Raw genomic sequence first — 13,308 nt, 5'->3', positions numbered from 1 at the left:
TCTGTTTTAAATAGTTATCATATTTGCTTATATTCATTAAGGAATATATATATATATATATATATATATATATATATATATATATATATATATATATATATATATATATATATATATATTTATATATATATATATATGTATATATATAAATATATATGTGTATATATATATATATATATATATATATAAATATATATGTGTGTATATATATATATATATATATATATATATATATATATATATATATATATATATATATATATATATATATATATATACACATATATATATATATATATATATATATATATTTATATATATATTTTTGGGAAAGAGTGCGTGAAACTCATCAAGTGTTATATGCAAGTCAACGCTTATTACTTGTGGATTTGTGGGTCCGAGCCTCTGGGTGTCGCATAAAATGTCTACACAAATGGAGGCCATGGGATGATCATGTGACATAAGTATCACGACCTAACAGTTTTGGATTTATTCAATTATGGTGTTTGTAAATTTCAAGAAATAATCTAGGGCACATAGGAATGTAATGAAATGTATTTTAAAAAGATGATATCAATTTGGAACATCCTAAATTTTAAGGGGTATGTTATATAGTATTTGATTGCCTTAATTCTCTATAATAATCTACGCAATTTATTGGAAAAGCTTGTAAAAAGATGAATTACAGGTCGTCTTTGCGTCTTATTTATAGTACATATATTTATTTTATTAATAAACTTAACATATTTATTTCATTGTTAACTTTTTTATATACGAGAAAAAAATAAGACATTTACGGTCAATCACCCCGCATACCCTCAAAGACCTCTCTGATGAATTGGACTTGGATGATTCCTCTTGCGTCAATTCTTTGCTTGTCCATGTTGCATTGAGCAAATACAAAAAGTTGCAAGATTTGTGTGGGAGAAAATGAGAAAGAAAAATATAGGTTTTAGTGACAAAAAACGAGAAGAGAGAAATTGTCGTTATTAAAGCTTCAAAATTGGAAAAAATAGAGATGAAAAGGTGATGGAAGTAGATGAGTTAGAGACTAGATTCGCTTAAAGTATTTCTAAATTTCAACATGTCATCTTTGTTGGCATGAGGCAACGTAACAATAATATTTGTGTCTTTTGATTTATGAACCCTGTTCCAAGAGAGAGAAACTCTTCTCTTTTCAGCCACCTCAACTCGTCCGGATAGAATCTCTCCTTCAACTTCGTGGAGAACTGTTCCCACCCAAAGCCAGTGGTAGCAAGACATTCAGCTTTGACCATACCCCACCAGTTGTCAGCCTCTTTCTTCAGGTAATACGAGCCAATAGCTACCTTTTCAGCATCTGGTCAGCCGGTCGCGTCAAAGAGTTTTTCTATCTCACGCAACCAACCTTCGAGAACTACAGGATTGGCAGTACCCTCATAGGCTGGGGGACGGTGACGTTCAAACCGATCAAAGACAGACTGGTTGTTAGCCGGACCAGTGGATCGATTTGCGAGGGCAATGATAGCATTCTCTAGAGCTCTCAGACGTTGGCGAGAAGACTGCTTCTCAGCAGAGGTTCTTCTTCTAGGAGGCATCCTACAAAAACAGAAATTTATATGTAGTCTTACATACTTCCTTGCTTTTCTAAAAGCAATTCCCATTTCTTACTACCCAAGTAATCCTCACTCTATGGTCGAGTCAATTGCTTAGATTCCAAGTAACTTACTCAAGCAAGCCTCGGAACCATTCAGCTCTGATACCTACTGTAATGACCCGTCTTAATATAGGGTGTATTGGCGGAAACAATACACTAAGTTGGGTCACTAAATTTTCAAAAAAAAATTATAACTTCGAATAAACTAAATCAAAAAGTCATTACATAATAATCCAGAGAGTAAAACACTCCCATAAATAAAAATATAAAACATCTAAACTTCAACTTAATGTTCTAGGTAACCCTACACTCTCCCAGTCTTATTCCCCAGATGCTCCGAGTGAAATCAATCATCACCTGCAACAACTAAACAGCAAATTACCATTTAGTGGCCAGTAACTAGAATGTCCTTAACACCAAGGTTCAAATTTAAACAAAGAACTAATGCAAAGCTTAATTAAATTTCAAATCAATTAACAACGATCCAACCATACAAGCCAAACTGATAGAGTCAAATAATGTTGATCAATTCAATTAATACCAAAGTAGGATAACCAAATCAATTAAAACCAAGGATAACTTTTTCAAAACAATTTAACAAAAACCAAGTTAACAATATTTTCAAGTCGTACTTGGAACAGACGCAGTGAACAAATTCGCGGCCTACTAAGCCTAGATAAAGTCAAGGCGAACCTCGGGTCAACCACAATGATATAACCCTGTCTAAGAATGGCCAATCTCTCTCGTTTTCCGAAGATCCAACATAACGAGAACGACAACTATATCTAAAACCAATCTACTATAGATGTGCTGTCCAATCGAAGGAACCACTATGGACTTACCCAACGATTTCCAAATAACAACAAAACCAATGTTCATAAGGAACCACTATAGATTTACCCTTAAGAACCCAAAAGTCAAATTCCAAAACCAAATCAAATGTTCATAAGGAACCACTATGGATTTACCCTTAAGAACCCAAAGGCCACAATGACCATTTCCAAAATACCAAAACTCCTATGGAGTAGTTCAAAACCAATCAAGATCAAAATCATACAGTTTAAGTTGTAATGTTTGAGTTTGGAATAAGGATAATTCGAACTTAATCAAGAATACACCTTACTACAACTCTTGGCAAGAATATACTACAGACAATGTTATTTTATTCTTAAGTATAAACTTGTTGACAAGCAACAAAACATTTTTATAAACCATCAAAATAAAATCACATAACCATTATAATAGTCAACAAAAGTCAATGGTCATGGTCAAAGTCAATGCCAAAGTCAAGTTCTCCATTTACATGACTTTAACAATAAATGGTCATAAACTATCTAATTAAAATAAATAAGTAGTACATGAAATTAACACATAACCAAGCAATTAGGTACATGACCAAAAATAATAAAATAATAAATTAAATCAGATTTTAATTCCTCTTAACCTTAATTAATTCACAAAATTCAAATTAACTAGTTTAAGCCATTATTAAATAATAATTTTGTAAAATTAAACCCAAATTCATCAAAATTAATTTACACTATTACCTACTGATTGTAACATATTTTAGTGTTAAAATAATGTGGAAATAAATTAAAATCAATAAATTACAGCCAAATTACTATTAATAAAAAGTGCAGATTTTCCAGATTTTCATAATAATTTAAAATAAAATTATTCAAATCACGAAAATTAAATTTTAACCAATCCTAAATTAAATCTATGTTATAACACATCATAGAAGATTAAAATAACAATAATATATGCACGAAAATAATTAAAGCAAAATTTACAATATAAAACCGAATTAATCAATTTAAATTTTAATTAATTCTAAACAAGACTTCTATGTTTAATTAAGAAACTAAGTGAAGAAAAATCTAGTTACCTGGATAATGGAGGAAAATAATAATCTTTAGAAGATTAAAGAAAACTCCAAGAAAATCTCCCAAATAATTTGCAAAATAAATTCCTTGAAGTAAGCTTGAATAATTCAAAATAAGACTTCAAAGGTAGCCCAAAAATATGATAATATTTTGGCACTTGAAGAAAAATAAAGCAAGTATTTTATTATGTTTTTTTTAAGAGAAAAGAATGAGAGAAAGAAAGTTTATGAGCTAGTTTATGAATGAATAAAAAATTACATAATAATAGGCTAGTATTTATAGGAGGGGAAAAACCATCCCAAAAGACTTCTCATAATGGCTGAAATTTATGAGCATTAGGAATTTCAATCAACTTGAGGAAAAGAAAATGAAAAAAATTGAAGGATGTTCATGTATTTATTCCATTCTAGAATGTACCAATTAATTAAGCATGAATTAGAATCAATTAATCTAATTAAACACTAATTTTACAAGCCTATCATGATAATAATGTACTCAAAAAAATATATTTAGTCCTCCTAATTTAAAACTTGTTACCATAAGTTGGTCCAAAAATAAATAACCTAGGACATATAATAGTAGTACATAAATTTAATGAAAATAATATATTAACACAACAACAACAACAACAACAACAACAACAACAACAATAATAATAATAATAATAATAACTTACGCACCTTTTAAATCACATTATAAAGCATAAAAGAGATAGTTATAATAATTCACAAATAATATCATAATAAATTATTTTAAATTAAAAACTAGACTTAATGAAAAGTAACTAGAAAGAGAAATAAAATGGAAATTATGCCATAGAGAAAATTCGAGGCATTACACTGTTGAGTAGAAGAAGATCCCTTTTTAGGCCTTCCACCCTTTGACTTGATCTTTGTTGGTGGTAGTTTGGGTGGATTCTTGCAGCCTTTTTTGTAGTGACCTAGGTTACCACAATTACCACATCTTCGTTGTTTGAATTCTCTAACAGCACATACAGGCTTCTTACCTCCTTTTCCTTCATCAGCTTCCTTCTTTCTTTTCCTCTTGTTAGGCCCTCCAGGCATCGTTTGAAATGGTGGAGGAAGTGGTCTGGCTAAAGTGGTTGTAGGCCACATTTCGTGTCCTGGCATACCATGAAACTTTAGACCATACGTCTTTGCATACGTTTCTACTAGATACGCCTCGTGGACAAATTCGTTGGCATCTAATTTTCTAACAATAATACAAGCCATGGCATATTTACAAGGGATCCCAATAAGTTTCCGGCTTCCACAATGGCAAGTCTTATTGGCCAAGTTTACAACGTAAGAGTCGTCATCATCATTCACTTCAAACTCAAACACATCCACCGGAATTACCCTTAAACCATATATATCCTTTGCACTTTTTTCAATCATTTTGCTGATAGATGGCATCAATACACCTTCAAAGTTACTCAGCCCTTCCTTTTTAGCTGCACTTCTTTGCATCACATATTTCTTAATCCACTTCATTAGAGAAATTATACGCTTCCCCCTTGCTTCTACTAACACATTATTGAATGCCTCACAACAATTATTTAACAACATCCCAGACTTACTCCTATTAGAAAAAGCATGCCTAGACCAGTGTTTTGTAGGAATAGCAGATAGATATTCATATGCTTCAACAGAAATATTCTTTACTTCATTCATTTCTCTATCAAAATGAAACTGTGAAGGTAAATTGTTACTAATTATTTTGACATGATGTCAAATATTTATATGTATACTTGATTACATACCTTGTTGTAAGCTCTTGCTGCTCTTCAAAAGTGTTGTTTGTACAACTCTCCAAGGAACTTGATCTTGAAGTTCGCCCATATATGCCTGCAGCAGAACCTAATTTCAGCTTCAGGAATCTTTGAGTTGAAAGCTTCAACCAAACCCTATATTATCCACAAATTAGTATTAGGGTTATAGCATTAGTTACAATTAAAACAAGATATGTGTTAACAAGTAATTACATTCATACCTTTTGCCTATCGCTGATAAAGGTGAAAGCTTCACCTCCTGCTTGTACCCAACTACTCGATGCAGTAACCGACCTAAGGTCTTCTACGAGGAGATTTAGAAACCAAGTCCAAGTTTCTACATTTTCTGTTTCAACCATAGCCCATGCAACGGGGAAGATGTTATTGTTGCCATTTTTACCTACAGCAGTAAACAAAACCCCAGGGAATTATCCCTTCAAATGTGCCCCATCAACACCTATAATAGGCCTACAGCCAGCAACAAAACCCTCCTTACATGCTGGCAAACATATATACATCCTTTGGAACAAAGGTGGGGGTGTGTCTATTCCAATGCATTTAACGATTGCAGTGCTTCCTAGATTAAACCTCCTTATTGCTTCCGCATAATCTCCCACCCTGCTATACTCTTCACTAGCATCACCAAATATCATTTTCATTGAAATTCTTTTAGCCATATAACACTTAGAATACTTCACTTCACAACCTAACTCTCTATTAACCCATTTCTCAAACGCCTTTAATTTCCAAGTTGGATTTTCCCTCCAATCCTCTATGTATTTCTCAGCTAAATATAAAGCAGTGACTTTATTATTTTGGTGTTGGTGACCACAAGTGTGCTCGGGAAAATAACTCCTTATTTGAAGTGTCTCCTCATCTTTTAACTTCACAGCATGAACCTTAAAATAACACTTTTTCTCCTTCCCACAAACACAGTTCACAATTCTTGCTTTCGATTTACTACAATCGCATCTATTGTAGCAATTCACACTGATCCTACTTCTACCATTATGCAGGTAATAATAATTGTAACCACATTCAATAGCATGGTACTTTAGTGCTTTTCTAAACACATATGTCGAAGAAAACTTAAGGCCTAAAGATAAATTGATCTTACCCTTGAAATCAACCTCAGGATTGAATATAGGATAGCTGCATATACCTTCCTCATCATCATTCAATGCACCCAAATCATCATCATCAGACTTCAGTTCATCCCCTTCTCCATTATAGTATATGTTTCTATTGTTTTCTTCATCAATCTCCTTATCTACTACCAATCTAATTTCATCATCACCTATAAACACATCATCTAGACCATAAACTACATTTTCCGCAAATAAATCAGCATCATCCTCATATTCATCCATATCACCACAACTATAATCATCATCACTACTATCATCAAAATCAGGAACTTGCTGCTCTATGTGGGCTCTCTCATTTGCTGTAAGGTTTAGGGTGAAAATAGCAGCTGAGTTATCTGTTTTAGATCTAGGGTTAGCACTTAAAGATTCTTTATAACCCGTACCTATGATTGGTGGTTCCTTTTGCCCAACATCAACATCTACATTTGCTCTTTCTAAATCATTCGCAACCTTATTTGCCACATTAGATCTTTCAATCTCCACCTCATCTACCCTAACATTACCCACCTCAGTTGCCAACTCAGACTCCTTCTTTTTTGACTTACTTGTTGTTTTCCTGATTTTCAATTTCTTCATCTTATTGATTTAGCTAATTTTAAGAACCCTAATACATTATTCAGACACAACAACAATCAATTTACAAATTCCAAGATAAAAAAACAACAAATTCAAAAGAAAAAACGCAGCAAAAGGAATAAAATTTCTAAAACGAAATAAATTTTAAATTATGCCTAAAATACAACAATGAAGTAGAAAACCATAATTGAGTAGTAGTACATACCAGTATAGGTTAGAACTTTCAACGAGGTGAAGTTAAGAGGAGGATGGGAGCGAATTTAGGAGTTAGATGGTTGAGGAAATCGTGTGAAAGAAAGCTTCTGAAACCAAGGAAAGCGAAAATGAGATGAAGAAGAAGGAAGCTTTTAAGAGTCATGTGAGTGTCACATGATGGTCAACGGCCAAAAGTAACGGTCAACAAACGAAATCCGTTAAAAGGTAGTCTTATTGTAAAGATTTGTATTATATAAGGTAGTTTTTTGCAAAAACTTTTACATAAGGTAGTTTTTTAAAAAAGGGATATAGATTAGGTAGTTTCTTATAATTTTGCCTAATATAATAGAGTTAATTTCAATTTTATTGGGGTGTGAACAAGGACTGTTAATTCTTGATCATTAGATCATGTCACTAAGTTTTATTAAAATTTTGCTAATCTATTGCTATCTTCCTCCTTATCTCTAGTATTATTATTATTGTTGTAAACAACAAGAATTTTATTGTTTCTATCAAATGAGATGACAATAAATAAAATATGGAAAAAATCCAACTATTATAAATTTGATTAGATTTGAAGATACTTATACACTTTTCAAGGCATTTCAATTTAATTGTAGTTAGTTGTTTAGAAACGCTAATATTCTAAATAAAAAAAAAACGTTGTTAATAGTGTAAGTAATTGTTTTTAGAATAGTATAACTTGTACGTGTTTCAAAATTAAAAGGTGTTTCAAGATTTTCTCAATTTTGTTGTCAACAAATTATATTTTACTTGCAACATAAGTATTATTTTCACCAAACAATCACAATTCACACATTTAATTAAATATTTAAGTATCTAGCAATTACATTTATAACTACTTAGGCAACTAACAATTAACCCTAAAGCTATTTTGTACCAAACAAGCCTTCTATAAGTATATAATTGCAAGGTAATAGAAAACTTTGATTTGCGAGTCACTTTCAGCTAGAGCATTCTAGTATTGACTACATTGTACTCCCACCCATATTGCAAAAATACAATTTCGATCACGATTATGGTAACGGGCACGACATAGATTTAATGACCGATACAAATGATCTTTTGATCATTGCGACATATATTTCAATTGCGACGAATTCAAAAACCTTAATAATATAGACTTAATGCAGTGATGCGGCCATATTTTTGCACAATGCTACCACTTTTTTATAATCTCATCCATATATTTTAACATTAATATATTTTTATTTACACAATTTATTCTCTCTTTATATATTACCAAATATGTTTTCCTTACTATATAACAAAACTTCATTTTGTCTATGAATTAAGTTAATTCAAATGGTCAAATGGATAAAAAGCTGGTATTTCTAAGAGCCGAGACAAGAAAAATATGAAACGGTTTACCTAATTACGGTTGACTTCTATGCCTTGGTGACTTAGACCTAATTTCTGGTACGCTATGAATTTATTCATCTTTCAGCAAGAACCTTAGATATAGCAACAATACAATGGACAAAATATTAATTTAAGAAGTAAAATAATCAATAATCACCATTAATCCTAAATATTACTCTATTTGTCCCTCACATTTTGTACCAGTTGCAAAATAAGTGAAATCTAATAGAAAGAAAACTTAAGTTGGAAAATAAGACAAAAAACAAATAAATGATAAAAATGAATAGTTAAAATTGGGAAAAAAATATAAATTTGTGGAACAGATTAAATTGAGGGTGAGACAATGTCAAAAAGGAAATGGTGCAAAATCAAAAAGACATAATTAAATGAAAAATAGTGTAAAATAAAAGAGACAGAGGGAGTATTTATTGTATATTAAGCAATTATACAACGCGAATTTTGACAAAAAAACAGAATGAAGTATCAAAGTTCCACAAAAATTTACACCTTACGAATTAAGATTGAATTTAACCAAACTAATATAGGCCTAAACATTAGATGAACTCCATGATAAGTAGCAAGTAAGGTATAATCCCATTTTATTTAGTAACTGTCTAACATTCAAACATATGGCTATAAAAGGAAACATTAAGGATTATTCTCAAAACACAAATCATAATTATAATCATATACAATAAGTCAAAGAAAACAACCGATGAATATGACGGGCAAAGCGGCATTGATACTAACTGTCCTCATACTTGCTGGTATGACAGTTGCAGAAGCAACCCTGTCAACACCCAAACACAAGCCTATGAAAGTGAGGTGTAAACAGCATTCACCATGTTTTAACAAACAAATGTATTGTCCATCTTCGTGTCCTCGTTCTTGTTCAGTTGATTGCGACAAATGTCAGACTGTTTGTGCACCCGGATCAATGATCCCCCCACCAAATCCGAAGATCCAAAAGCCTAAGAAAGTGCAATGCAAGGATAAGAGATTCCGCGCTTGCTATAACAAGCCGCTTTTCTGTCCTGCCGCTTGTCCACTTACTTGTACTGTTAATTGTGCAACATGTAAGCCTGTCTGTGGTGTGGTGAACCCACCAGTTTCGTCGACTCCTAAGCGTGTTAGATGTATGGATAAGAATTATCCGGCGTGTTATTACAGGGAGTTTACTTGCCCTGCAGCCTGTCCTCAGACTTGTCAGGTTGACAGTGTCACTTGTAGTCCTGTTTGCAGTAAGTGCATTTCCTTCTCATTAATTTTCTTATCACTAGTAGTTGCACATTATGAGATAAATGTTAGGCAATCACCACGTGAGCCTACTCGTGTGGACACACACATGGGTCACCCATGGGCTCGGGCCCATAAACCTACAGGTAATGAGTGTTGACTTGTATACACACTTGATGAGGTTTACTCTATCTTAGGAGATTCACCCATCAAGTATTATATACAAGTCAACAACCACTTTTTAGCCTTGTGGGATCTTACTCACATGTGAAGTATTTCCAACAATAAATAGTGTTGTTAACAATTGCGCGCAGATTGCAACAAACCGGGAGCAGTGTGCCAGGATCCAAGATTCATAGGAGCAGATGGCATAACATTCTACTTCCACGGAAAAAAAGACCAAGATTTCTGTCTTGTTACAGACTCCAATCTCCACATAAACGCTCATTTGATAGGAAAACATGAATCCAACATGGGAAGAGACTTCACTTGGGTTCAATCCTTAGGCATCCTTTTCGACCACCATAAGCTTTACATCGGAGCACTCAAGACCTCCACATGGAACGATGCCATGGACCGTCTTTCCATCTCCCTCGACTACCAACCCATTAGCATACCAGAAATCGAGGGTGCCAGATGGAATGCAACGATTAGTGGACTAACCATTACAAGATCAAGGGCTACGAATGCAGTGGTGGTTGAGGCAGAAGGTAAGTTCAAGATCAAGGCCGCGGTGGTTCCAATAACAGAGAAAGAATCGATGATACACAATTACGGTATTATCCCTGAACAGGATTGCTTTGCACATCTTGATTTGAGCTTCAAGTTTTACTCATTGAGTGATGATGTGAATGGTGTTTTAGGCCAAACTTATGCAAGTAATTATGTGAGCCGGGTCAAAATGGGTGTAGTGAATCCTGTTCTTGGTGGGGAAAGGGAATTCCATTCCTCTGGATTGTTTGCTACTGATTGTGCAGTTGCTAACTTCAATGGGAATGGGAATGGAAATCATTCAATCGGAATGGATTTTGGTGATCTAAACTGTGCTTCTGGTACTAGTAGCAGGGGAATTGTTTGCAAGCGTTGATTAATTCCTCATGGAGAACTGCTGTATTATTTGTTTATTTATTATTTTCAATATTTTGTTGTCAAATTGTGATCTGTGTGTGAGATTGTTTACTGGATTATTTGAAGGGATTGTACAATTGGATTTCATTTTGCTTTCAAAAAAAGATTTCATACTCATATAAATTGTAAAATTAAAAAAATTCTATATGAAAAAATTCTAAGAACTTGTTTTTTTTTTTTTATTTACATTATATAGATTATTTCCAATTGTCTACTTTATTTTATTGTTTTTGACTATAAGATAGGTCGGACAAAACTTTATGCTTGACAATGGTGGTGCTTTTGTGATTATATACAATATATGTATGCAAATATACATAATATTTGTAACACAACTGGAAGAAGACCCGATTGTCCATTAACAGGTATGTGTTATTTAAATATTCGTTAATTATTTATTAAGACCATCTCACCATAAGATGAACTATTAGATTGAGCCAAATTATAATTGTTTTAAACAAAAAATATAAAGAAAGAAAGATTTAAAAATAATTTTAGAAAATTAATAAAATTATCGGTGAACAAATTTTCTTTCTTTTAAATGAGTTGTTTTTTGAATCCGTTTTATGATGAAACGGTCTCATACAGAATGAGCGGTCTTAATGTATTTGACTATTTGAGGCTTTATTTAAAGCCATTGACAGATAAGAAATGAAACAATCATTGATGAGTTGACCTTTTCGAGTTGTTGGTCAATTTGTGGGTGATAATTAGGGTTGTTAAAAAAACCCGACCTGCTTGACTCGACCCGCTGACTCATTGATCCGCAATATTAATGGCGGGTCAATTTCTAAAAAAAATTTGTAGAGTACGGGTCGGGTTATGGCCCAAAAATTTTATTTAAGCGGGTACTCGGTGATCCGCTTAAAAAGAAATAAAATAACGTCAGAATACTTTTTGACATCTGAGTTACATTCAAACCTTTAGGAATTAGCAAAATTTTATGACATCCTTTGACTTGCAAACAGCAGGATAAACGTTTTGCCTATCAAATACCCACAAAAATTTTATTATTAAGACTATTAATTTCATAACCTTTCTTTGGGATCTTGATTTGGTTAATATGTCTTGTAACTCAATTTATATTTGTGTGCAGATTAGGAAAACAAGAGCTTTGTAAAAAATTTCTGCCTAAATATTGTAATTAAATTCCAAAAATTTTGCTAAATCAATTATGCCCTGCAAAATCGGGTATCCGATGTCCCGATCCAACTTATTCGGGTACCCGAAATCTGGATATCCGAATAAATTGGACTGGGACACGGGCTGTTAATAAAGATACCCGACTAACCGAGTACCCGGCTTTTTGAGTACTCGAAATACCGGGTACCCTCTAATGAACAACCCAAGTGACAATTCATGCATCATTTAAGGTTTGTAAGTATTATATCTCCTAGTTACCAAAAGATTGTTCTATTTCACAAAATTAATCGTTGATATATGTTATAATAATTCCTGAATAAATTTGTTACAGATAGTTCAAATAATTATAAGTATTATTCCGGATAAAACTTAGTTTTAATTTATGTTTTTTAACAATTGACTATTTAATAATACACTAATTTAAAAAAAAAAAAAAGAAATGGGGAACACATGAGAGAAGTGAGTTTAAAAAATGTAAGAAAAAAAAAATAATTTAATAGAAATTGTGTAGATAGTTGGATTTATGTGGGTATTATAAGTAAGGAAAAGAGGTCACTAAATAAGAAAATAAGACATTTAAAAGACAATAGGTGATATTTATTGTATGTTCAAGTAGAAGGTCCTCCCAATCAAGTCCCTTGAGGTTGATTGTGATTGAATATATAATAGTTAAAGGTGGTTGAAGGTCATCGAATAATCTTACAAAATGAACAAAGGTTACTAACCTGAGGGTTGCATTCGAAAAAGTCTCTTCGATGTTTAAGTAAGGATTGAGATTGCGTATGAACTAATATGAAATTGCGTTGAGAGAATTTGAAAAAACTTGTTTCAATAGGATGTTTGAGAGTAATTACGGAAGTTGGATCTGTACCGATATTAATATTAATTGGATCTATTTTACGAACTAATGATGAAACGCACTAAGATAAAAAAATTAAACTTGATTATTTCATGGAATATCCATAACTCGGGCTTAACCAAGTTATTGACTTTCTTTGACTATATTATGAGTCCCAATTAATATTAGGGCATTAGACCGAAAACAATATTCTCTCTCATCTAATATTATGTTCCACTCTTTTCTCTCTAAATAGATCCTAATCTCTCTAGTTGATTTGGGGCTATTATCAACCTTTTGGTTGATGGTAAGCCTCTAATTTCTCTGTTAGAAGTTTTTTCAATATCTGTCCTCTCTTTACAGGACTG

The 13,308-nt window shown here is 32.5% G+C and overlaps 1 protein-coding gene across 1 annotated transcript; it reads left to right on the top strand.

The window, feature by feature from the left end:
• The first annotated feature begins 9,231 nt into the window (after positions 1–9,231).
• On the top strand, positions 9,232–11,179 carry LOC130812609 (uncharacterized). The gene is made up of 2 exons (XM_057678135.1): positions 9,232–9,836; positions 10,146–11,179. The coding sequence occupies exons 1-2, from the start codon at positions 9,311–9,313 to the stop codon at positions 10,916–10,918; spliced, it is 1,299 nt and encodes a 432-aa protein (XP_057534118.1). The 5' UTR covers positions 9,232–9,310; the 3' UTR covers positions 10,919–11,179.
• The last annotated feature ends 2,129 nt before the right edge of the window (positions 11,180–13,308 follow it).

Source organism: Amaranthus tricolor, chromosome 5 (genome assembly GCF_026212465.1).
Source record: "Amaranthus tricolor cultivar Red isolate AtriRed21 chromosome 5, ASM2621246v1, whole genome shotgun sequence".
In the NCBI taxonomy this organism is placed as follows: Eukaryota; Viridiplantae; Streptophyta; class Magnoliopsida; order Caryophyllales; family Amaranthaceae; genus Amaranthus; species Amaranthus tricolor.
The sequence above is the reverse complement of the archived record's forward strand: the minus strand, read 5'-3'. Positions and strand labels throughout refer to the sequence as shown.